Below are 25,669 nucleotides of genomic sequence, written 5' to 3'. Positions count from 1 at the left end.
ATTTCATTTTGAGTCATTTCCTTACAGTGATTACCCACATAGCCAAATTTGACAAACGGCTTAATTTTGTGCTCAAAGTTAGCTTAACTTAGTTGTTAAAACTGTTGACGTATGACTATAGTAATTCCATACGTCATTCTCCAAGCTTGCGCAGGCGCACTGTCATGCCTCGTTAATTCAGCATCAAACCGATAAACATCGTTGTGAGCTAGCTAACAAATTTATCATGTAACTTACATTAGGTATGTCTGTCAGATTTGTCTTGCTTAGTTACCCAAGTTAAACAAGTTGTAGTTAGCCAACTTTCTGCAATAACTATGCTAGCTAACAGAGGGTCGTTTATTTTTTTTTTTTTCTCCTTTGTTTAGTGTGCTGTTCATTTTCATTATGGCATTTGTGCGTGCGGTGTTTGGACAGATGACAAAACGCGTCGCACTTTCACCTGCCACCGTCTTATACAGTCTGCAATATGCATTTTACTGACGGCCGTTTTACCAATGCATCGGCGGAGGCAATGGTATCAGAAGTCTAAATACAGTTGAACAGAGTAGACCTCCCACACCCTCGCGGTAAAGTAAGCGGACCATAAAACGTAGTGGGAGTCATCGTGTGCAGTGCGTGACCGGACCATCCACTGTATAACAGCTGATACTCGCACATTAGTTTCTATCATGGGTAAGTAATAGCTACTCCTGCCAGACAGTAAAGCGTACTAAACTTTACAGTGTAGTGATAACACAGCATATCGTTTGAACACTCCAGCCGGTCAGTTTTTGGTTGTCATGGTAATGTATTACGTACGACTATTAACCACACCCCCATTCTGTTTGAGAAAGACAGTTAACCAAAAACGGCAGTTACAACTGGCTGGAGGGGGCTTTAAATGTATTTAAGAGGAAGAGTCTTACGTATTGATTTCTCGCGGCAAAATATAATTTTAGGCTGTGACCAGCAGAAGTGGTACTATATGAAGAGCCGTTTGAGAGCCCAAAAGATCGGGCTCTCAAAAGGAACAGTCTAAACGAGCAGCATTTTGAGACTTCTCGTTTTCATTAGCATTGGAAGCTAAAATCATTAAATTGGATTAAAAGAGCGGTACCACAGGTTTTTGTAAATACTTGTCTGTTTAAATAAGAAGCTACAGTCAAAAAGCCGATAGATTAGTTTACCGTAAGCAGTGGGAAAATGGCCTAGCTCATTCAAAAACTGTGCCTCTAATGGTGTATACATCATTTCTGCATGAGGCCGCAGGTATGACAGACAGCAGTTGTTTCAACAGAGCAGCCATGCTTTTATTAGGACATCTAGACCAACAGCAAATAAAAGCTTAAAGCTTTCAAACAGTCATGGATAGTTGCCTGGTGTCTTCTGCAGACAGCTGGAAATCGAACTTTTACAAAACCCCAAAATATACATATGCACGTTGTACAGCCTAAGGAAAATGCACTCAGTTGCCACACTGTATTAGGTAGCTAAAACTAGTGCAGTCTAATGGCAGCCCAGCAGCAAATCCTGCCTTCATGGAGGTCGTCAGTTTTTGTTGAAAGGGTTTGTGGTCGTTTGATGTTTTAACTTGTGGCCAGTGAGACTGTTAAACAAGCAGACAAATATTAAACAACTCAGTATAACACAATTCAACAGCCTCAAATGACCATAAACAAACAGTTGAACCTTTATGAACATAGAATTTATTGCAGGACTGTTATATAACGTGACAACTGAGTGTAGTTCCACAACAAGTCAGCAGTTAAATCACTTTAAATTCCACCGAGGTCATTTTTGAACATTGAAGTTGGCAGTTTAAATCCCCAGACCAGCTGGGAACACCTGGCTAGGGTAAATAAATGAGGCCTGTCACTTTCAAGGTGCCTTTGAGCAACTGCTTCTGAAACAAGACTGTCGTAAGAACAAAGCTGGACATTTCTTAATTTCAACACTAGTATCCACTGTAAGGCTAAGTGCATTTTACTTTCACCTTTAGCTTCATATGATCAGAAGGGCGATGATGTAGAGGAAACCTTCAGAGGCTAGTAGTGTTCAGCAGGGTGCATCAACAGGTAGTCTGTCCTTAAATTGCATGGCTGTCACATGATGATCTGATTTCCTGATTAAACACTTGACGAATAGAACGGATTTGTGCCACATAGAAAATAAAGATTTTAGTTTAAATTAACACTACCAGACCAGAGAAGGTTTTATGCCAGTGTCAAGGAGGAAGATACAGTATTTACAGTGAAGAGGACGATCTGTACAAGCTGGTAAGCGAGGTGTACATGCTGGACAGGAAGGTAAGAGAGGAAACGTGGAGTTTCACATTGAAACACGATTTAGTTTCATTTGCCATTTAGTCTTTTCACACATGTAGTCCTTTATCACTCATTCTCTACTGGAGCATGTCCACAAAAGCGTCAAACTCGTCCATGTTTTTCTCATAAACGGCCAGCTTCTCTGGCAGTGAGTCCTGCAGACAGACAATACAAATCCCTGTTACTACTAATGTGCATTCAGTTTTACAGTGAGAAGTTTGTTATGGAATTCCCCCCTAGTTTAAAAGAAGCATATTACCAGGTCATCGGCCATCGACTGGGAGCTGATGTGTAGTGAGAGACTGGTTAGCTGAGGAGGGTTTTGAAACTCTCTGTAGAAAGTGCCCAGATCCATCGGCAACAAGTCGTCTTTTGAGAAGGCTGGGCGCTGCAGACAGGTAGAGAAAGACGATGTTTAAACTTCACTGACACTTGCAGAATTAATTAAAATGTTTAAAAAAATAAATAAAAGGAATAGTTTTGAGCAATATGCTAGTTTGCTTTTTGCCGTTAACTGGATGAGAAGAGCATTTATACACATACGCCAGCCAGCCCCTCTGACGCTCACTAATTAACATCTCATTATACAGTCCAGCACATAACTTAGCAGCACTTTTTATGCTGTGTTTTTTGTACAGATTAAACAAGATGGGACATGTTAATTAAAAGCACTGTAAAAGGGCTGGTAAGTGGAGCTAAGCTACATCTGTAGCTTCATATTTAGCAAACACATGTGACAGTGGTATCAATATTCTCCTCCAGTTGAGAATAAATAGCAAATGTTAGTTGGCCACAAAAGACCTATCTTTACACAAACTGATTTTACAGGTCTGAAAAAAAAAAAAAGAAGGATAATCTTAAGACTTAACTTTTATTTATTTTGTATTTTCAGTAGTAATTCAGACCGAAAGTTAATGCCTAGAATTTAATATATTCTCGTGTGTGGGCAGAACTATAACACACACACACACACACACACACACACACACACACTATTCTATGCAACGCTGGAGATATAAAATATATATCATAAACAATATACAAATCTAAATAATGTAATACATAAAACCTAGTATGTACGATATGTATAGAATACAGCAATAGTTACGTACAAAGTCAACCATGACAAAGTCGTCCTGCTGCCCCGACCCCTCTGACCCCTGAGAATGGAGGCTGGCCTGAAGGGGTGACGGGCAAGGAGGAGAGTCTGGAGGCTGCACCTAAACACACACACACACACACACACACACACACACACAATATCCCATCAGTAGAAAACTTGTGTCAACCTAAAACGAGTACTTTTAACATATTGTCCATTTAATGACAGCAAGCAAAGTATTCTACTGGATTAGAAAAGATATTGCTGTATCATCATCAGCACAGTAAGTTACCATGGGATCATTCTCCTCTGAGTCCAGGCCTCGGGGAGCAAATGCAGCGAATGGCAGGTCAAGACTGGCTGCTGTTATCTACACACGCACACACAGCTAAATTCAGTGTACTCTTTAAGCAATGCAAACATGAGTGTTTTTGTTAAGTTCATGCGTTTCAAATCATCAAGTCACAGCATAAGCAGACCTCCGCGTGTGCGTGTCAGATCAGATTTACCTGTGCGCTGGGTTTACTGACGAAGGCTCCGATTTTCCTTGTAAAAGCATTGAGAGACTCCACAGGGTCAGAGGGAGAAACACTCCTCCTCCCTTCATCCTTCCTTGCTTCTCCACTCTGCGACAGGCCGTCGTCGTCGCCACTGGGGAGAGAGATGATGACACGACGTTACTCGAAATTTAATCAAGTTCAAATGAAGACCTGAAGACACTTTTCAGATTATGGGGAGGTTTATGCTTTTTAAAAAAAAAAAAAAAAAAAAAAAAAAAAAAAAAGTTGCTGGATATGAAGATGCTGAGGAGAGATTTACCTGCTGCCAGGCGTGTTGGAGGAGTGCTCTGCTGTCAGATTGGTATCGGCTCCATGAGGAGGGTGGGCAGGAACCAACACAACCCCGCCCTCCTTCCCAGCATGCAACACCTGAGGAGGAGTAAAAGAGTTATAGTAGACTAAAGAACTAAACAGAAAATTCTGAGAAAAATAAATGAACCATCTTATTGATGCACAGCTCTTCTTATGGTATGCAGTAGCTCCGTGTATTAGTAGTTATCATGTACTGTGTATGTTTTTATCTTGACTAATATTGGAGTTTTAAACCAGATGTTGATATGAGTTTTTTATCTGCTAACAATATATCTGTCAATATTAGTTTTTTAAGACAGAGTAGGACATGAAAAATGTAATAAATAAGCTTGTCAGTGTTCTCTGGTGGACAAACTATGTATGTAACGGTCTGTTTGGATGATGATATGAATTTGTCAGCCATCAGAGATTTGCCACCTCATTCATCCAAAGGTGTCTATTCCTTAAATATCTCTGGTTATATTAGGAGAGTGTAGGGCATGTTGCAAATCGACGAGCATGAGTGCTTCATGTCTGTATGAGAGTTTTGTTTCACTCTTCAACAATGTGATGAATTAACTTTGTTTGTTATTTAATTTGTAAGATTAGTTAAAAATAGTTGATAAGTTGTTAAGTTGATACCTACTGGGCGACATGTCACAAATGTATCTGTATATGTCTGTGTATATGTGAAAATCAGTCAATAATATCAGCCAAACTGATTTATTCGTCAGGTCACTATGAAAGTGGCATGAACTGATTGGTGTATCACCTGGTTTTGATTGGCAACAGGGTGACAAAGCTCAGCGGCTCCTGCTAGAGCTGGAGGCTGATAAGATATCCTGGAAGCATACAGCTGCAGAGAAAGAAGGAATGTTAGATTTAAGGTTTAACGTTGGAGCGTTAATTAGAGTCGTGCTCGAGATGGTTTACAACTGCCGAGATGATAAAACATAATGATGAAGCAGATCTAGTGAGCATATACAGCAAACAGGAGCAACAGTGAATTAAGTTCTGCGCTGAAATATGTGATGGACCTTTAAACAAAAAAAAGGTTTCTGATGCAGCTCTGACACACTAAGGTGCAGCACACACCCCAAAGCAAATGAGAAATCTGAGTGATTCAGTGCAGTTTCAAGGTGAATCACACACAGTCACACTCTCACAGTGGCCAGTAAAGACTCACATTGTGAGTGACAAGTCCCGGAGCCAATGGAAGCTGCAGACTGTCCAGTGGGAGGGGCTTAGACAGTTTAGAGGGCGAGGGACTCAGTGTACACACACACTGAGTTATTGCAGACACAGACACATACGCAGGTAAACATACAATAAAAGGACAACAGGTAAGAAAAAAGAGAGAAAAGCAGGTATGAAAATGAAGAGAGGAAGTCACAAGATAAAAAAGAGACCGTAAAGAGGAGCAGGTGTGCGCGTCCTCTTACCTGAGAGGGAGGGGAGGTGGAGAAGGAGGTGGTGCAGACTTCTTGCGAGTCCTGAACCCCTGCAAACGGGCCTCCGTCCTCGTCATCGGGAGCTCTGAAGACACAAACACATTCAACCTTTATATTTTTTCTTTAAAGAATGCATACACAGTTTTTTATATTATAGAAAGATAAACAGATCTGAGGCAGGGTCTGTGCACTAAATTAAGTTATTTTTAGGCAACCTAAAATCCAAACAGAAATAAAGTTTAAAAAGGCAAACAAAGTCACCAAGAGCTGATGTATCCAGTGTGACCTCCAAAAGGAGGAATTGCGTCAACTAAAAGCTCTTGATTGTTTGTGGCAACGCTAAGACTCGACTGTGTGTTTGGTGGTCGTTTAACTTGGGGGAGTGGAGCTGTGGGCAGATAACGTCAGCATTTTCATCTTAAAATGATAGGTTCCTTTCATTTTCACAGCTTTCTGTAGCTACCTGTAGTTGCAGGGGTGTCCCATGTTTGCAGGACGCTGGCTGCTGCAGGGAGGATCCACAAAGTGATCCACAATGATCCCCATGATAGGAGCCGTGCGCTCAAACTGTCTGCAGAAGACGACATTTCAACAGTTAGCTATGCTCAGTTTTGACTTGTTTAGACAACAGAGTAGTGAAGCACTAAAGCAAAATCTTTTAAATACATAAGCATTGCTTCCATTATTAAAATGTTATGTAATATCAACAAATGTTCCAAATTAAAATAAGCAAATTATAATTTTCTTTGTAATAAGACCGTTGTTTTACACGTAGTGTGTCAATTACCTGTTGGACATGAATGCCAGGTTTGTGCGGTAAGCACATGAAAGTGTGACTGTGCCAACAGGGGTGCCAACGACACCGACACGCACTGTTTGGAAACCTAAATAAACAAACAACAAACCCTCAGTAAACAAGAATACATATTTTCAAATGCACTTATTACATGAGTTATAACTTTCACTTCATGTTAAATCCTATATTTTGTGTTTTATATTATGTTTAGATGTGATCCGAGACTATTAAAAGTATATAATTAATATTACATTGTTTTCCTGACCAGTTCAGGAACTTTTTTACGTGGCAAAGGAGACATAATTAAACTCCATTTCTTTTCAGGAATAAATAATTGGAAAATATTTTTTTCATAAGTCCTTTGGAACCTTAATCTATAAGGTTTTACACGTACTGTAAGTACATCACAGTGTAAAACTTAGCTTTGTTGTGGTTCCTGTTGCTTTTAGACCAAAGTCTTTCCTGAGTCATTTTCAGTGATTTAAGACATGTCAGCAAAGAAAAGAGTTTAGTTTACCTTCCCCTAATCCACCCAACTGGACTTCCCCAAAGTAAATCCTAGGCATGAGAGAGGTAGAAACAGGTAGAAACATATGTCATACATCAATACATGTAACAGACTAGAACGAAAACCACGACAAATGTTCCTGTTGACCTGATAAAAAAGGAGGTTTAGTTGATTAGACTGAAAACACAAACCGGATCAGCTGTTTGCAGACAGACTGGAGACGGATCAAAGCTGGTGTAGCTTGGAGTCCACTCACCTGTATAATATGACATAGTCGTGTCCCTGCTTTCTAGACAGTTTATAGGCCGGTGTTACTCTGGTGATGGCCAGCAGAGACTTCAGAAGGACAGACAGACGATTGTAGACTGTATACGACACCTTGATGTCCTTATCACACCTCCAAGGAGAGACAGACAACACAATAAGTTTAATTCAGCAGTGTGGTGATATTTCAAATGCAACTGAATAATTAAATATCTCAGCAGTTAATTACATTTTGGACATGGTAGCTGTTGTTTCTGCAGCTTTTTTCTGTTTTTTGCTTTCTTACATCCTTCTAAATAAAACTGTCTGTCCAGAAAAAAAGTCTGATGTAATCCCACAAGACAGACACTTTTATTTAAGAGATACAAAGCTGCCATTAAGAGATACAAATCTTTTAATGGCAGCACTTTAGTAACTGCCTAAAATGTACTTATTAAAATTATATAGACATATACACCCACAAACTTTATATTTAACTATTGATTAGAATCAGCTGTACATGCTCAACTCTTCCAGAAATAATCCAATGCTCACTTCATCTCTAGCAGGAACAAAAGTTTAAAAGCAGTTCACCAAATGTGAAACATGAGATGTGATACAACTATAAAATGTCACAGAAATAGAAACAAAGTAACCCATTTATAACTTAAAGCAGCTGACACATGTTGTCAGTATGACCACTCTTTATTAAAACTGCTGGCTGTGATATCATTTTTGTGCTTCTCCTTTATTCGCTTGCTCAACTTTACAGAGGCACAGACAAGCTCGCAGCACTGATACACTTCTTAATTTTCATAACCAATTAAAAACCCAACTGAGAGCAAAACCCACTTACTTTTCATTCATCTCCAGACACCAAGTCTCTAACTCCATTGAGTCACCCTAAATGAGAAAGAGAAACAAAAAGATCAATTTAGGGACATTAAGTTGGACTGAAAGATTTACAAACAAACAGGTTAATTAATGGTCTGTTTACTGTTCAACTGTATGGAACTCTAGTGCCATTGTGTACATTTATGTATTCTTTGCCTGAAGTAGTCAATTGTTATATTTCAACAGAGCTGAAGTCCCTGCACAGTTTCAAGTCTTGTGGGTGAAAAGTGAAAAGTCATTTTACAAAAGAAGAAAATGGACAGCAGGAGAGGTTGAGGGAGATTTTACCTCAGACGTCTTTAGGGAGATCTCAACACACATGGAACGTCCAATGCCTGGAAGTTGCCCGGCCAGTGCCTTCTTGGCTTCATGAGTCACCTCTGGGATGTCTTTGATGGCCAAATTAAACTACAAGAAAATTATAACACAAATTATTTAAATGTTAACTTAGACCAACAATCCAAACTACTTACTACATTGTAGAGATCAACAGTGAACTGTACATTCAACCAATCATCACAAAGCAAAAGGTAAAAGAATGACAAAATAATTTTACCCAATCAGAGCCAGTAGGTGAGGAGGACGAGCGAGTGCATATCTTCTCTCCAAGACGAGCTTGGACAATCACCTGGACAGTCTACAAACAGGAAATAAAAAAACAAACTCTCAACAGCTTACGCAGAAACTTATGAAGAGCAACAGCAACATTGTTTGGGAAAAGACATGAAAAATGGTTGTTGATTATGTTAAACATAATTTTTCAATACTGTGAGCACCACAACTAAAAATATATCTCCATTGTAATGGTGTGGAAGATATATTAGAGACAAGTACCTGGACAAATTAAACCAAAACTATCTGCATTGGTAGATACCACTGGAGGTACGTGAGAACATGTTTGGGAAACAAACCAACTAAGATGAATGCCAGCCTTCCAGCTTCTTACCTTCAAGGCAAAGAACTTAATGAACTTGTCCAAGTCTTTTTTATCCTGGGGACTCAGGCCACTGTCCATGTTGTCAAGACCCTGCAATCAAACAAGTCAAACCACTACAGATGGATAGGACGGGAAACAGTGATTGTAAACTACTTTCAGCTGTGAAAAACTCTTTTAAAGAAAATCTGTTTAGTTAAAGTAATTTGAGTATTGTGAGTGTAAGAATTATTCCAGCAGACTAATTTTGCCACAGCATCAAAAAATTATATTTAATAGCTTGAACTTTCCAAATACAAATATTTACTCTGTAAAGGTGAATACATAACAACTACAATATGTGTGAATATTCACACACTAACGTTACATTTACTCTTTAATGTAACATTTCTTAAACGAAAGCAAAGCCAAATTTGGACCAAATTAAGCAATTTTGACCACATATATACAGTGCTTTTCTACCTTGCAATGAGAATTATGGCTTCTGTATTAACAGTAAAACACTTTTTATCACTATTTTTTATCACTATTGTTTTTCTTTTTAACACTTCACGTAGCAAATGTTTCTATTACAAGTCAGCAAATGAGGCCTCCGCGTTGACGTGAAACTGTCCGAATTTGAGGTCACGTTAAACTAAAGACACTGACAACCACCTTACACTATACACTACACCACCTGGTAAATAAAAAAAATACAACATCATCATTTGACCGATAATTACTTAACGTTTACGGTTCAGAAAGAGGAGGCACAGGCGACTCACTGCCCAACTAGCTTTAGCCGATGGCTAATGTTAGCTAGCTGGCTAAATACCACGCACTTTCATTTCATTACAAAACAGCAACACTTACATTAGCTTCTCCTTCAACACGGTAGCTTCAACAAAATACGAATCAGTTGAATAAAGATGTCACGCAGCGCTGCGTTTCTTAAACATTTACACGCCCAGTTCAGATGTACACAACGTCAACAGCGGCTGTGCTACTTTTCTGTTTATCTTCTCCATGTCGACGTGTTTGGATCATTTTGGATAGCAGCACACTCGCAACGGTACTTTCGCTGATATGTTTCGTGAACGTCTGTAAAATATACAGTCAAGACAAAACAAGACAACACACTTAGGCAGGACTATACAAAAAACAAAGTCGATTTTTGTGAGCAACGAAACGACAATGTTTCACTATAAAATGATAATCTGTAGCAATATAAACACATTTGCCACTTACTGTGTCGAATCTGCGAATGTGCATGAAAAGTTATGTGTTCCTGTGGCTTGTTTTGGTTGATAAATGCTGCATGACCTTTTTTGTAAAGGTAAGGTCCTTTCCTTAGTAATGCATTCTACATTTATTATGTTTTAATGTTCGTTTAACAGATAATCAGCTACGTGTGTTAACAACATTAGAGTCGTCTCCATACGGACGCCTACTTTAGCAAAAAGTAGGAAAGCTCAAACGCTAGTTAGCTAGTTAGCACGTTGACTTGACTTCATTCAACTACAACAGGAATGACTGTCGATAATGTCAGTCAAACCTTCCACACAGGCCAGGGCTATATTGGCCCTGCAATAAGAGGCAACTGTTATAATAACTATGGGAAATATATACTTTCAAAGTAATTTATACAAAATTGGTGGATTCCAGCATTAATGGGGTGTACAAATTAATGATACGTTATATTAAAAAAGTATTTGTGGAAATGATTGTGTTTTGTGTAAATTAACGTTATTTATTGATCAAACATCCTATTCCTATAGCCAACCCATTAGAGATGCATATAAAAACTCGAAACCGTGATTGTAAACCACTTTCAGCAGTGACAAACTCTTTTGTAGACAATCTCTTTAGTTGAAGTAATTTGAGTATTGTGTGTTTAGAAATTATTCCAGCAGACTAATTTTGCCATTGCATCTAAAAATTATATTTAATGGTTTGAACTTACCGAATACAAATATTTGTTGAGTAAAGGTGAATAAACTACAACTACTATATGTGTGAATATTCACACAATACATTACAATACATTCACGTTGCTTAAACCAAAGCCAAACCAAATTTGGACCAAAGTAAGCCATTTAGACCATATATACAGTGCTTTTCTACATTGAAATGAAAATGCTGTCTTCTGCATTAACAGTAAAACATTATTTATCACTATTGTGTATTTAACCCTCCACTAGCAACTGTTTCCATTACAAATTAGCAAGTGAGGTCTCCAAGTTAACATGAAAATACTTTACTTTAATTACTTTATTTATTCATTTATATGTATTTTTACCCACAGCATGGCAATCCCTATAGCCATCTTGGACTGTGATCTACTCTTACATGGTCGAGGCCACAAGACCCTGGACCGCTTTGACCTGGACTCTGTCTCAGACAATTTCCTCCTCACACAATTTGGCTTCCCCAGAGAGTTCATCCTGTATCTGGTGGAATTACTCAGAGAGGTGAATATGTGTTGATCCTCTGTTTTGAATAATCACATGCAATTTAGTATTTCTTCCAAATGCCTTTCTAAAAATCTGTATCTAATTCTGTGTGTTAGGCTCTCTGTAGACGTACCCAGCGGTCCAGAGCCATCAGTCCTGAGGTCCAGGTGTTGGCTGCTTTGGGTTTCTACACATCTGGCTCGTTCCAGACATCTATGGGAGATACTATAGGGATCAGCCAGGCATCAATGTCGAGATGTGTGTCCAATGTGACCAGAGCCCTGGTGGAGAAGGCTCCCCAGTTCATCACGTTCATCGGGTATGATATCATGCTACTCTCCCCAAATCCCAATTACCTTCCAGCAAAGGAGAGTTTTAGTTCACCTGGGCCGACCCCATTTGTGTTATAAGTTCCAGGCACATAACTAGATTAAACAACTGATTATTAGTAAATTGGTGAAGAAGAAATACCACGTCACACCTCCTCCTGTACTTGTTTTATCACAACATACAACTTTTTGTTAATGTAAATGAGTCATTCACAGTAATTGATGATTTTTTTAAAGTATTATTAAATAAAATGGTGATTATTGTAGTATATTGCCAATAAACTGTCCATTCACAAAAACCCCATTGATCTCTGCAGTTAGATAACTATGGAGAGGCAAGAAGCATAAATTAAGCTTAATTCAAAATATTAAAAACATTAAAAAAGAGCAAGTAAAAGCACAATAACAATGTTTCCAAACAGAGGTCCCTCCAACAGAGAGCAGTCCTTTGAGGAGTTTCAGAGGGTGGCAGGATTCCCAGGAGTTCTGGGGGTGCTGGACTGCGTTCAGGTTTATTATATTACATTAAAACCTTTTAAACACTATATCTTCAGGTGACAGCCTAACTGATTCGTCCTTCCTCTATATTCTTTCCCCTTCGTCTCCAGGTGACCATCAAAGCCCCAAACAGTGAAGACTCGTCATATGTGAACAAAAAAGGGTTTCACTCTGTGGGCTGTCAGCTGGTTTGTAATGCCAGAGGATTGTTACTCAGCGCAGAAACCCACTGGCCAGGTGGACTCAAAGACAACGAGGTTCTAGAAAGATCTGCTCTCTACAAACAGCTGCAGGAGATTGAGGAGGGCTGGCTGCTGGGTGAGACCTGGATTTCAGTCTCCCTACGTAATTTTGTAAAGTCTGAAAATGTCCAGAAAAGGAGTGAAGTCCTTTTCCTGATTTCTTTTTCACAGGTGACCGTCGGTACCCGCTAAAGAAGTGGTTGATGACCCCGGTAGACTGCCCAGAATCCCCTGCAGAGCTTCGATATAATCTGGCCCACACTGCTACACACGAGATAGTGGACAGAACCTTCAGAGCCATCCAGACCAGATTCAGGTGTTTGGACGGCACCAAAGGATACCTACAGGTACTCTACCCTACTCTACTCTATTCAATCCTTCTCTAGTTTATCTTTTCCTACTCTACTCAGTTCTATCCTATCCTATTTTAATCTGTTCTAGCAGGCTCATTTCTATTCTATTCTAGTGTGGAATATTAAGAATATTAGGAATCTGATCATCAGTGAATTTCAGTGATGATTGTTGTTCTATAAATCAAACACATGAATTTCCATAAACATAACAGAATGCATTTAGCTTTTGTTTTTACACATTCTTGATGGTTTCTGATCCAAAAAGAACTCAGCCCCAACTACAAATTAAGTACAGTTTAGTCATTTGTATTTACACTGAATCAGGAACTCAGCCTCTTGATTGATTTAAGTTACAAAAAAAACTAAATGTAAAGTCATTGATTGTTTTACAAGGGGAAAAGCTGCACCACACTGGCCAGAATAATATGAATGTATGAGTCCAAATTCTATTTGTCAATCACATCCAATAAAGAAGAGTTTGGACTTAACTGGACTCAATTATTGGTGTAAAATATATACCAATATATATTACAGTTTGGGATGTGAATGAATTGTAGCAAACAAAGAAAAAGATTCCCTCATTCAGTTTTTAAAAAGAAAGAAAAGGATTAGCTTGTCCAGAAAGTAATTAAGTATCTTTCTCTCCTCCAGAGTTTAGTTAATCTTTGAAAATGTTTCTTAAGGTACATTAACCTTTAGTAGAAGGTTCCCAGGGCAGTTCAACAAGATCAGATTTTTTAAGCAGACCTTTATCTTCATCAGCCTCCTGTATGACACTGGTAATTAAATCTGAGATAATACCCCAGTATACCCCAATTAAAAACACATTAATCAGTTTACTTGAATTTTCAAATCAATAAAATTTATGCATTTTTATTTTGGGCATCCAAAGAGGAAGTGCTGTTGCCCTATCACCATGGCCAGCTAAGCTAAAATCAAATATTCAAGTTTTACTCTGCTTTTGTGACTATAAACCGAATAACAACAGGCCGACCTTCATCTCTTTATCTTGTCATCTCTCCTCTCTACAGTATTCTCCAGAGAGGAGTTCATCCATCCTACTGGCCTGCTGTGTTCTTCACAACGCCTCCCTGCAGTCCGGGTTAGACGCCTGGACTCTGGAGAGAACCGACCCTCTGGAGCAGCCCGAGAGCCTCGAACAGAGACCTGAGGACCGCGACAGCCAGGCAGAGGAGCTCCGAAAACAGCTCATACTCAAACACTTCAGCTAAACTGCTGTCGAGGTCAAAGTGGAATCAAGACTCATATTAAAACTGGGACCACAGAAAAGCAAATGAATGATGTAAAAGTTACATTTCAAGCAAGAGAGATGACGGACACAGTGTTGCTGATGCAGTTTTTTAATATTTTGCTTGTTTCTACTCTACTGACTACACTAAGATAACATAGTTGTATATGGAGGAACATGCAAGACGCTATACAACAAGCCAAGACAACATTACACCCAAACACATTTCAAATAACTGAACTCCCTGGAAAGTGCTTGATTATTCTCTCTCAAACATTCATAATAATGAAGCCCTTGGTGTTTTACAACTATTCAAACTGTGTGCAGCTGCAGTGTTATCCAGGTTTCTTTACAAGTGGAAAAAGTCACCCTCCTTTATTTAAATCTTTTTTAAATCCCTCCCCACTTTACATCTTCCTTCCCCAAATATCCACTGATTTTCTCATATATATATTTTTTCACTTTCCCACATGATTCCACAGGTTAAAATCTTGGACTATGTCACAATACAAAAACAAGGCCCTTATTTACAACAACTGCACATTAAGTTGTCATTGTTTATGTACACAGGTGCATTAAGACTGTTACGGGTGAGAATGACAGGGTTTGTGCAATGGGCTGCAGTTTGTGTATTCATGAGGGACACAAAATAAAACAGAGAAATAAGAAGAACAGAACATCTGTGTTAATTGTAATGTTTTGGAGATGAAAATAGGATTTGAGTGTTTTTATAAGTAATTACTTCATCAAGGATTTTGACTGGGACAGTTAAATGTCTGTTTCATAGCTTTTAATTTGAAGGAATACCATGACGTTTAAAATAGTCATTTTCAGGCGCAACATTGTGGGGATTTTCTCACATTGTCAGAATAGTGGTAAAGGAATGAAGACTTTTTGTAAATGTCCTGATGTTCCTTCAAATTGTGGCGATAACAAAGCTAGTACTTCCTGGAATGTATTAGTCCCTGATTGGCTTCACGAATATATACACACTTTCTACAAAACAGGAATAAATACAACATACACTGCTGTCGCATGAGTTATCGATATTTCCTCCGCTGCTAGGTATGAGCTCACAGGATGAGTTTATGACAGAAAAATGTCAACATTAAGCTTTATTGTCAATGTTTTAATTATTTTTAAATTTTACTGTGGTTGGTGATTAACTGTATTTTGTTTTTTGAAGGGTAAAAATTTTTTTTTAAGGTTCAATTGTACAAAGCAAATGGCAGTTTTAATTCCTGAACAGAAAAGGCCTGCGGTTTTCACGCGACAGCAGTGAAACATAAAACACTGTATTACAGTTAAAGACACAAACAGATCATGTCAAAGTTTCACACTCCATAAAACGGCTTGTGAACTACACGCCATAATGTAAAACTTCGCATCATCCTAAATGCCGAAACACATAACATACGATTCCCTTTTTTTTGTGCATAAAATAAATATGCTCTTTTTTTGATGCTCAGAATATATTATAAGTTGTGTTTTTGTGTTATTTTTGTAAACGTTATTTAGAAAAACAAGACGATAAGATAAACTAATCTTAAACGTTCAGTATTTATTTTTTTGTTGCATAAATTCAATATGCAAATTTTTTGATGCTGCAAATATATTACATATACAGTTTTTAATTCCATAAAAATACTTTTATGTCATATTTCTCAACCTCTGTCAGGACCCATTTAACAGTCCCTTGATGTGAAAATATGGTTTCCCCCCAAAGTGATAAAGAATTTCAGTCATTTTAACTTCAAAAATGGAATAATCAAACATGTTGTGTGTAACTGTTAATTTCACACATTACACAACTGTTGTGGGAGTAGTTCAAACTGAGGCAGCTCGTGGCAAAAGGTAAAGCCGATACGCTCTTACTGCTTTTCCTCCAAACTACTTCCACAGCAATGTGAAATGAAAGACCTCCTGAGCGTTCACCCAGTTTATGGTCAGTTAAAAGAAACGTCTCACTCAGGGCCTCAAAAAGCCTGAAACAGCCTGATTTTTTAGAGTGAATGTTTCCAGCTTCATAGTTGCATGTGTGGCCTTTAGGTGTAAGGCCAAGTTGGTAATATTTGACTGAAGTGAGTGGAAGGCACTTTTAAAACAGCACAGCTTTATCTTAAAAAGGATGTGTTTATTTTCACACTAGAGTGTCTAGTTTTCTAACATGTTAGTAGCAACGAGTGTTGTATTCACTAATTATGTACTGTAACACAGAGCTGAAATGATCAGTTGATTGACAGAAAATGAATCAACTATTCTGATAATTGATTAATGAATTAAGTCAGTTACCAAGCAATTGTAAACTAAATATCTTTGGATTTTGGACAAAACAAGACATTTGAAGATGTCATCTTATACTCTTTGAAACTGGGACAGGCTTTTTTTTTTTCCTGACATTTTGTGGACTAAGCAATTAATTGATTAATCAAAAACATTACAGAAAGTTTAATCTATAATCAAAATAATTGTTAGTTGCAGCCCTTTATCAACATATGATGATGGTGATTGGTTAAAATGAAAGCCCTGCCTAGGAGGTAAAACGCGAGCACTGTGCTAACATGAACTACAATCCCACAGTAAAGGTCCGCCACGTTTACATATATATGTGTATTTATGTTCACAAGGTGTGAAAAGGTGCAAACTGTATCATTCAGTTTTTCTCTCAACATTAAAACCACATTTTCCATAAAGCTCTTTCCTTGCTCTTGCTTTCTCTCTAATTGGCAATGCTACATTTATTGTGGAGAGAAGGACATGACGATCCTGGAAGCCAAAGGCTGCTAATAAACCGTTTTAGGTCTGTTCCCATCATCACAACTTAACTGGCTCATATCTGCCTCTCTTCTTGGCAATGGTCTAACTAGTTTGTGTTCTGGAAGTTCCCATATACAGTCTAGTGGTTCTTTAATTAAGGCCTTATGTTTTTATTGTGAACTACAAAATATTATTCATGATTGTTTAAATTAAATGTGAATAGATTAGTTGGATATTTAAAATTATACTTAATTTGAATAAAAATGGACATTCAAATAAGAGGGTCCCTTTAAAATCAAGTATATTCAGGTATAGCAGAGTCTGTTTAAGCAGAGAAGTGAAGCGCCATGTAGACAAAAGGGATGTTGGTCAACTGACTGACTGTAGATTGTGGTCTAGTTGGATGATGATATGAAGCCCGCTGAGTTCAGGAATCTGGAGGTTATGGGCTTTTTAGGGGTCAAGCGGTGTCAGAAAAACTCAGAGGCTCCGTCTGGTTTTGTTTCTCTGAGGAGAGAAGAGGCACTTGGTTAATGTTGAGAGGACAGTAAGTTTTTGAAATAAAAAGATTACATAAATATATTTTTCTACCTCCGGTCTAACTTGGGCCGAGTTGTCTGGTTGCCGTGTGCGTCAGCTGTGTATCGGCTGGTCTGGATGTGGGACTGGCCTTCTGACTGTAGCCTCTCCCCTTCTGATGACGCTAAACTCTCCTCCAGTGGAGCCCCTTCGTTGTAGAAGAGCAGGCTGCGCGAACGGACTGCAATGCACACAATAAACACATACTGGTTTACTGCAAAATCATTAATTTTGTGGACTGTAAATTCTTAGTAACTTTGGAGTCCATAACCTAATGGGAATATTAGGGTAGCTTTTGTGGAGGTATTGCTATCAGGCACCATGTCATTAAAGGGAATTCCCCTTTTCCGAAGATTAAAATGAAAGAAATGCCTGCAGCTACTGGCCCTGTTTCTGTGACATTTACTTTGGATATTTACAGTCAGGTCAAATTCCCTCTTGACCGACATCTTGTGTCATCACAAAGTACATTGACACAAACAGAAATTAGCTGGTGTTGTAAAGAATAATGATGATTTTAGTGGCCCGATGACATTTTCTCACTCACAACCATCTTTCCAAACTCACCACTTGGACACAAGAAATGAAATGAATGACACTGTCACACAATTGTACTTTATTACTTGTATGTTATGTTGTTGTGAACCCTGTAGCCGCTAGGAGCCACTCGCAGGGTAGGATTTCAGCCCCTGATGGGTACAGTCAGTCTGGCAGACTTTTTTGCTTACCACTCAAGAGGATGGTTGTTGGCACAAAGGAGTGGTACTTAACGTGATGACAGCCTAACTTCTGGTTTCAAAAGGGGTTTCCCAACAGTACACGATTGAAGAGAGTGAATTTATAGGGAAGAGGAATGCACCTAAGAATGCAAGTGAATACTTTTGTCCTCTTTACAAGTTGTCACTGAGAGAAATAACTTTGCAAAAAAGCATTTTGTGATCTGTATTATAGACTGTTGCACTCTATAAACTTGTTTTATTATTTTTATGATGAATCTTTGGGCTTTTAGTTTTATCCTTGTGAGCCAAGGGGAAGTACAAAAGGAAAGTTTATGGGTGCATTAAAAACCGTAACCACAATACCATGACCATTTCTATAATAATGTTGAATATTAGGTCACATATTTACAGACCTACCCTGACTGGTGGCGTAGAGGTCCGCTGATGGAAGAGGTGGAGAGGAGGAGGGATTAGAGGAAGAGGAGGATGAGGACAAAGATGGGTTGTCAGCGAGGAAGGAGAGGGGGGAGAGGCAGGGAGAGAAGGAGCCCAACACCAGGACAAAACACACGGCCATCATCTGCAAAGAGAGAGAGGAAGAAAACACGTTAATAAATAATCTTAAAAGGAAAGGCGTACAGTTCAGGAGATAACATGAAGAAACATAACATGAATGAATAGCTAAAGGTAATTATTTTAGAATTATTTACAGATGTTTGCAAATACATAAGACCTTTCACATAATTGAGTGCTTTTATGGTATCTAAGATAAGATAATAAGATCCACATATAACAAAAATGTCAAACTTTACTGTTTCTTTAATTTATAGAAAGGCAAAACTGTCCACAGTTGTCACCACATGTTTACAATATACATGTATACAGCTTGAACTATAGCTTAATAGGACTTGGATAAACCATCCTCATCTCAAAACTATTATGCATTTCCAGGGACCAGAAGAAAATTATTTACGATTTGAAATGAAAAACAAAACAATTTCTTGAATTTAATCCCAACTCAACAAGCAGCAAGCCACCGGTCAGCCAGTCATTACAAACATATGTTGTGCAGCAAAACGTTGCTCCAAACCACCAGAACTTCAATAAAAATGTGGAAAAATAAGTTTCCAAACACAAAATATTTCAGAATGAATTTTAGGGATATTGTGTATAGAATAATGCACAAGACATTTTTTTAAATGGACACTTTCACAGAGCTTCAATGGAAGAGCTGGAACAAGATGATACAGAATATATGTACATTAGATTCATTTTACAACCTTAAAACAACTTAAGGGGAAACAAAGAGGTTAGAGTCTAATTAAATAGATTCTCTTGAATGTAACATTTGATTATACACTGTCCAGCTGTAAATAAACTCACTTTAATGACACAAATATCGGAATGTATGTGCATGAAGAGCTTCATAATAACAGCAATATTTACCATGAGGCATGTCCCTGTTTGAGTTGAGGCCATTTTACAAGAGCGGGGGACAACTTTCCCTGAAACCAGCGACTGAAGCTTCTGGAGCTGCTGTAGGAGAGACCTAAAGAGAGAGAAACAGAGAGAAAAGAGAGGATGCAGGAGTATTTTGATATTGTCTTACAGCTGGTCAAGGTTAGGATTAGAACCTTTGTTGGAGTTTGAGTCTAATGATTTGTGCAGAGCCTGAGAGGTTAAACTCAGGGCAGGAAAACCCCCATACATGGACGTGTTTGTGTCCACAGCGTCTTCATTCCCACATCTTGTATGGTTCTCAGTATTTGGTTGATTGTACATTAAAGTAAACTTTATCCACCTGATTTCCTGTTGCCTGTTTGTCAGGTAGCCATAGTACATAAAGAGTAGAGTTGGGTAGAAAAAAACAGTAAAACCACTATAAAACAGTATATTAATGGGATCTGGAGAGCAGGGTTGTGATGGTATGAGCTGTCAGTGGCTGTGAGGACACACTCTGACCACTTAGTGGAGACAGAGAGACGGTTAGTGCTGAACACACTGTGAACCAGCCCCCCAGCGAGTTAGTAATTTAATAAGTTAGAAACCAAACCAGACAATAAAACTGGTCAATCTGTCAGTCAGATGCTCATGGTGGGATATACTAAGCAGTGAGTCGGCCTGTTGGTACATCTAATGTTTCCATGCTGAAGTCTGTGACATGCACCAGATTGTACGATTAAACTGCGAGTTGCCAGCTGTAATAAACTTATATGGGATGATACTGACCAGCATCCCTCACACAGGACTTTGATATAAAACCACAGTGATGTACTGCTAAAGTTATTGCTGATTTAAATACACAGTACTTCCAAAGGACATGCTGGTTGACATATTGGGAACTTGTACATGCACTGCACACACAAGAGGCGAAGTTATTATCAATGTTCTAATCTGACTCATAAACAAATATGGAAAGTCCATGTTTGAGCATCTGGCTACATTGTACAGCTAATAAACCAGTAGCACTAACCCACTTGTGTGTGAGTGTTCATGCAGTGAAGACAAACCACTGCATGGAGAACAAAATGACCACTAATAACTGCATTTGGGACATTTTTAGGAACTAGCAGCTTAAATTTAGTCAAGTTGGGTTTTTTTGACCTGCACATACTCTGGACTTTATGTGAGAGTGAGCGTGCTGACTCATGTTCCCCAGATTGTGCCAACTCATTGTTCCTCTGTGTGGTGGTTTAACATATTCATCAGTGTGTGTGTGTGTGTGTGTGTTGTGGGAAGGGAGGGGGTTGCCTTCCATGATGAAAGCTACTGTTAACTCGCAGCTTTAATGACAGGCTGAGGCTGCCACAGACAGACAGACGTAGAGACAGACCCCCCCACTACCACCACCCATCAGCCCTATACCCCACATTACCTACCCACCCACTCCAGGATAATAGCAGATTGGTTTCATATTGTTATAATAACAGAGGAGACAAACGGAGCTGGGTGAGGCAGACAAATTTCTTTTCAGACTCCTATAATTGTCTCAGTGTAACACCCTGCATATAAACTGCAGACTAAAGGTTTTTACATACAGAGCATAAATACTAGTATGTATAACCTACAGTGGAGTGCTTTAGCCTTTGAAGACTACATGACTGCAGCTCAGTCCAACTTTTCCTTCCTGCAGTTATAATAATTGTTATTTATTTGTCCAAGAAAGATTAAAGAAAAATGAGCGTCAGTTTCTCCGGCCCTGCTGCTACACAGATCATTCAACTCCCGGCTTATCAAGCTGCATTCTTTGCCATCTTGTTGCTGTTTTTGGTGATGATAATCCAAACATCATTACGAGAATGTTGAGTCTGCGTGATTAGTGTTCGGAGCCAGCGCACAACAGCTTTAGTCTGTTCAGAGACACAACAGCAAGAAGACACTAATGTCAGCCAGTGTGTGTGTGTGTGTGTGTGTGTGTGTGTGTGTGTGTGTGTGTGTGTGTGTGTGTGTTTGTGTGTGTGCGAGGCTTACCTGTTGGCGGTCTCCAGGTTTTCTACTTTTCTCCACAGGTCGCTGTTTTCTGACGTGTAGCCCTCCACCCTGATAACATACAGACACAGACACAGACAGACACACACACACACACACAGAGATGGACACACAACTTGAGCTCTGATTTCATCATTTTCTTCCTTTGAGGAAGCAAACATACACAGTGACGGAACAGACCAGTGTGAGGCTTCACTGCAGGTCCATAGCTTCATTCATCAAGGCTGAATTAGCAACGGCGCAAAGTGGGCAACTGCCACAGGGTCCCAGACCTCCAAGCGTCCCAAAAGCCTACACTTCACTGTGTCACTTAGTTACACATAATTTGATTCATAGTTTTTTTAATGGAAATTTGTACCACTCAAGTATAATATGAACCAAGGCAGTGCCTTCTTTACAGTTTATATTGTGCTCTCATGGTATATTTCCCTTTGTAAATGTGTTTTATAAAGTGACACATAAAACCTGGGCCAGGTAAGATTATTCCAGCGTTTGAGCACTGGTTGGTTTATGGGTCTGTAGGCATTGAATGAAGCTGCCATGTGTAGTCTGCTGTGTGCTCTGGACTTAACTGGACCTCGGATGCGACAGGTTGGGCCCAAAAACATTTTTTGGTGGCTCAACAGGTTAATCTCACTCTATTATACACCATCAAACTGTCAAGCTAAGTTTGTGGCTGGTGACACACATTGTAAAGTACTTACTGGTATTTTTTAGTAATGGATACACAACTATTACTCTTTTTTAGCTAATATGAGTCATATTTAATGCTTTCCATACTCTGCATAAACCAATATGTGAAATGTATACCCTTGGATGGAGTGGATATACAACATGCATGATACATCATGTTTATTGAATTAACAATCGTACAACCATGATGGCGATACTTATTTCAGTGAAGATTGTAGTGGACGAATACTTTAATTATTTAGAAAATGTGATGCCATCTTTTGGCACACTATCTTTTATTAAACTAACTTTATTTAACTGAAACATATATGACATTTAAAATTCATTTTCACATTTAAATTCTCCTATAGATAAGATTGCACATAACTCACAAATGGATTTGCGCCATGAAAGATGTTCTCCTTCCAACTCCCCCTCATCCCGCTGTTTCTTTTTTCTCCCTGTCATCAACTGCTAATCCTATTGATCTCTATTATCAACTAAACCTCTCCTTAATCTTGTACTCTTGTTGCTCATAATCCTCCTGATCTCTTATGTTCGGTGTGAATACGGCTCATTCATACACATCCCTTTTTTGCAAGTTGTCCTGCTGTTTTCTTTCTGAGGGTTCCTCCAATAATCCTATCCTCACGTCCCCCCCCAAAAAACATAAACACAAAGAGGATATAAAGAGCACAAGAGAGCACACCACTTTCTCTGCTCTAATGGGATTAACAGGGTTACCACCTGTATGAACCTCTTTGGGGACTAATAAACTGACTGCACCAGTTTACTTTTTGCTATGAAAGCGACATCAAAGCCAGCCCACATGTTCCCTCTCTCTTTCACTCCCCCTGTCAGGGAATCTGACCCATGTGTTCAGCAGGTTATTGGAGTCCTGCCATATCAAGGAATGGCCAGGATAGCAAAGGAAAGAAGAGAGGAAGGAGTTTCTGTTAACTTATGATGATGAAATCCATTCTGTAAGTATTATGTGTTCATCTGGGCATTTCTACCTGACCCCACAAGGACCTGTGACTCTGCTGGCGTTCGCTGGTGTGCTGCCTACAATTTAATTCCCTTCAGAGCTTGTGTATCTGTTACTACACTCAGCTTAAAAACCAGCTGGGAAAACCTCTAAATACAAAACCGGCCTCTTAACTAAACTTCAACTGCCAAGTTCACTTCAGCGTTACACAACTCTCTCTTTTTTATCAGTCGCATTTTTATGTTTTTTTCTGTGCCAATGGTGCACATAAAGAACACACAATTATGTGTAAGAAAAGCCTATGGTTAGATTCAACTCACCAGCCATCATGGCTGCCTTCTGGACCAAATGCACCACTTTAAATACATTGTTAGACGACTCAGAAAACTTGAGAAAGGTATTCATTCATTGCATTAACATTACTATGTAACCAGCTTTTGGACTTGCATGGAAATGGTTGAAGTACAACACTTATTCTGTGATTTTGTTCTGATTCAGTGCATGCATAATGAGGCTTTAACACATTGTTGGTTTTGGTCTTTTCATGAGATTTTGTGACAGAAACATCATCTTTATCCTTCAAACGTCTGTCACTGTGCCACTAACAGCAGGGTAAAGTCAGAGGTTGAGATTTGTGGAATCTTTCCAATAACATCTAGAATTTAAATCAATTCAGTTTTGGATTAATTAGAGATCAATTAATCAACAGTTGTGTGTGTCTTCAAGTGTTCTGAATCATCTGGAAATCTGACAGCTCTGGTTATAGTTATGTCCACTGATATACTGTAGGATGGTTACTTTGATACCGTTTGATGGGACTATAATGAGGGGGGGAAAAAAGGGTTTGGAAAATGCAAAAAGACAGGCAGATACAAAGGTAAACCAAAATGAGTGGAAAAGGACTGAAAAAATGGGGACAAAGACATTTTTCCAAGCCTTACTTTTTCTCCAGACATTCCACATATTCCTTCTTCTTCCTCCGACTCTCCTGAGCCGAGATCTGGGTAAAAAAACAGAAAAATATCAGCAGGTTACTCGTTTACGTTTAAATAGTGATTTTACAAACCTTTCTCAGGGTTGGGTACTGAAATAAATGTGCTCAGATGGAGCTTATTTGCAGCCTTCGTACATGTTTTGAATCCTGTTTGTTCATCAATATTAATATTTCTGTTTCATCATCGATTTGATTTCATGAGCTTATAGATGCCAGAAAAATGCCACCACTAAACTGATTATTTCAGCTCTGCTTCTCTCTCAGAATAGGGTCTAAGTCACCAATTCAGTAAATAGCTGATATTTTTTGGTAAATCAGATGAGCGTTCTTACCTTATTTTTAATCTTCCGTCGGACTCTCTTCAGTGCCTTTTCTTCACTCTTAGTGAGAGGAAGTTTGTTAGGTACCGGGTAACCCTCTGCAACCAGGGTCCTCTTCTCTTCTTCTGTCAGCAAGAGGGGTCCTGAACCCTGGAGCTTCTGCACCATGAAACACACACTGCATCAATATGTTTACAACCATTATAAACTATTTATGTTAAAATAAACCCCGCAGACAACTGACTCATCAGCTTTTCCTTTGAACAAGCTTCTACATAAAGAGATGTACTAATTCACTAAATTCTCCAGAGGTTCAGTGTGTGATTACTCACGTTGGCGTGCTTTCAAACTCACTGGAGAAAAGAGATTACAGAGAAAAATAGTGGACCTGATGCTTTCACAGAGTCAGCTGTTTGAGTTTGCTGTAAACACCTGACATTGTAATAATCTGTAAAGAAAACAGCAAATTCTCAAACATCCTTCTTTCTTCACTCATGTTAAACAGTGCTGTTACTGACATCAGTACAAATGTGATTCATTTGTTCAGAGAAAAGCTGATGAATCAGACAGACATTGGCCAGACACTGAATTTATTGAATTTAATTATAGGCCCCATTAGTCAGCAAATTATCGGACTAATTTGACCCCATGATGACAGCTGGTTCACACACAAACACAAGTTCCCCACTATACATTGGCAGTTAGGACAAAATTAATTATCTACATTTACAAGTAAACAAAGGAAATTAACACACTACTGTACACAATTTCATAAACGTCTATGATAATGTATAATCTGTAGCTATTATATATTTAACACATTATCATATCCTTATACTAAAAAAATACTCCCACTAATACCTCAACCTGGATTTCAAGCTTAATATGTTAATGGAACTTTTTACATTGGCCCAAATCAGAAGTGGAATTAGAAATAGGGGCTTCAGGACCGTAATATTCTCA

The 25,669-nt window shown here is 38.7% G+C and overlaps 3 protein-coding genes across 8 annotated transcripts in view; 1 reads left to right on the top strand and 2 right to left on the bottom strand.

Moving 5' to 3' along the window:
- Positions 1-1,267: 1,267 nt before the first annotated feature.
- Positions 1,268-10,113, bottom strand: atg13 (ATG13 autophagy related 13 homolog (S. cerevisiae)). Of its 2 annotated transcripts, XM_046057549.1 has the most exons (18): positions 9,938-10,113; positions 9,098-9,178; positions 8,708-8,788; positions 8,440-8,559; positions 8,114-8,160; positions 7,271-7,411; positions 7,024-7,064; positions 6,498-6,594; positions 6,174-6,281; positions 5,702-5,795; positions 5,446-5,544; positions 5,032-5,115; positions 4,228-4,337; positions 3,918-4,059; positions 3,701-3,778; positions 3,419-3,526; positions 2,566-2,694; positions 1,268-2,461 (listed from the first exon to the last, which is right to left on the bottom strand). In XM_046057549.1, exons 2-18 carry the CDS (start codon positions 9,164-9,166, stop codon positions 2,384-2,386), a joined length of 1,626 nt encoding a protein of 541 aa, XP_045913505.1. In that variant the 5' UTR covers positions 9,167-9,178; positions 9,938-10,113; the 3' UTR covers positions 1,268-2,383. The 2 variants fall into 2 exon arrangements, with proteins under 2 accessions (XP_045913505.1, XP_045913494.1); XM_046057538.1 differs by lacking the exon at positions 5,446-5,544 and having other exon boundaries at positions 9,938-10,111.
- On the top strand, positions 9,015-14,865 carry harbi1 (harbinger transposase derived 1). 4 transcript variants are annotated; one of them, XM_046057606.1, is made up of 7 exons: positions 9,015-9,033; positions 11,370-11,535; positions 11,634-11,836; positions 12,269-12,356; positions 12,455-12,662; positions 12,758-12,933; positions 13,971-14,865. In XM_046057606.1, exons 2-7 carry the CDS (start codon positions 11,371-11,373, stop codon positions 14,169-14,171), a joined length of 1,041 nt encoding a protein of 346 aa, XP_045913562.1. In that variant the 5' UTR covers positions 9,015-9,033; position 11,370; the 3' UTR covers positions 14,172-14,865. The 4 variants fall into 4 exon arrangements, with proteins under 4 accessions (XP_045913562.1, XP_045913537.1, XP_045913545.1 ...); XM_046057581.1 differs by lacking the exon at positions 9,015-9,033 and adding an exon at positions 9,985-10,136; XM_046057589.1 differs by lacking the exon at positions 9,015-9,033 and adding an exon at positions 10,264-10,400.
- Positions 14,285-25,669, bottom strand: part of creb3l1 (cAMP responsive element binding protein 3-like 1) — a 37,197-nt gene continuing 25,812 nt past the window's right edge. For both annotated transcript variants that reach the window (XM_046057559.1, XM_046057568.1), the window contains exons 7-13: positions 24,719-24,865; positions 24,334-24,392; positions 21,715-21,783; positions 19,690-19,792; positions 18,661-18,823; positions 17,537-17,705; positions 14,285-17,452 (exon numbers count right to left, since the gene is read on the bottom strand). In XM_046057559.1, the coding sequence (XP_045913515.1) occupies positions 17,416-17,452; positions 17,537-17,705; positions 18,661-18,823; positions 19,690-19,792; positions 21,715-21,783; positions 24,334-24,392; positions 24,719-24,865 (747 nt within the window). In that variant the 3' untranslated portion in view covers positions 14,285-17,415. The remainder of the gene's footprint in view (positions 17,453-17,536; positions 17,706-18,660; positions 18,824-19,689; positions 19,793-21,714; positions 21,784-24,333; positions 24,393-24,718; positions 24,866-25,669) is intronic.

This window comes from Micropterus dolomieu, linkage group LG01 (assembly GCF_021292245.1).
Source record: "Micropterus dolomieu isolate WLL.071019.BEF.003 ecotype Adirondacks linkage group LG01, ASM2129224v1, whole genome shotgun sequence".
NCBI classification, from domain to species: Eukaryota; Metazoa; Chordata; class Actinopteri; order Centrarchiformes; family Centrarchidae; genus Micropterus; species Micropterus dolomieu.
This window is presented reverse-complemented; position numbering and strand designations above follow the sequence as displayed.

Bases quoted from the DNA above. Each gene is read 5' to 3' on its own strand.
- atg13 (XM_046057549.1), bottom strand. From the start codon at position 9,166: ATGGACAGTGGCCTGAGTCCCCAGGATAAAAAAGACTTGGACAAGTTC. The intron at 5,116-5,445 runs GTGAGTCTTTAC...CTTTCTCTGCAG, and splicing joins CGGGACTTGTCACTCACAAT to CTGTATGCTTCCAGGATATC. The intron at 4,338-5,031 runs GTGATACACCAA...ACTCCTCCTCAG, and splicing joins CTGTTGCCAATCAAAACCAG to GTGTTGCATGCTGGGAAGGA.
- harbi1 (XM_046057581.1), top strand. From the start codon at position 9,994: ATGTCACGCAGCGCTGCGTTTCTTAAACATTTACACGCCCAGTTCAGA. The intron at 11,536-11,633 runs GTGAATATGTGT...TCTGTGTGTTAG, and splicing joins TGGTGGAATTACTCAGAGAG to GCTCTCTGTAGACGTACCCA. The intron at 12,934-13,970 runs GTACTCTACCCT...TCCTCTCTACAG, and splicing joins GCACCAAAGGATACCTACAG to TATTCTCCAGAGAGGAGTTC.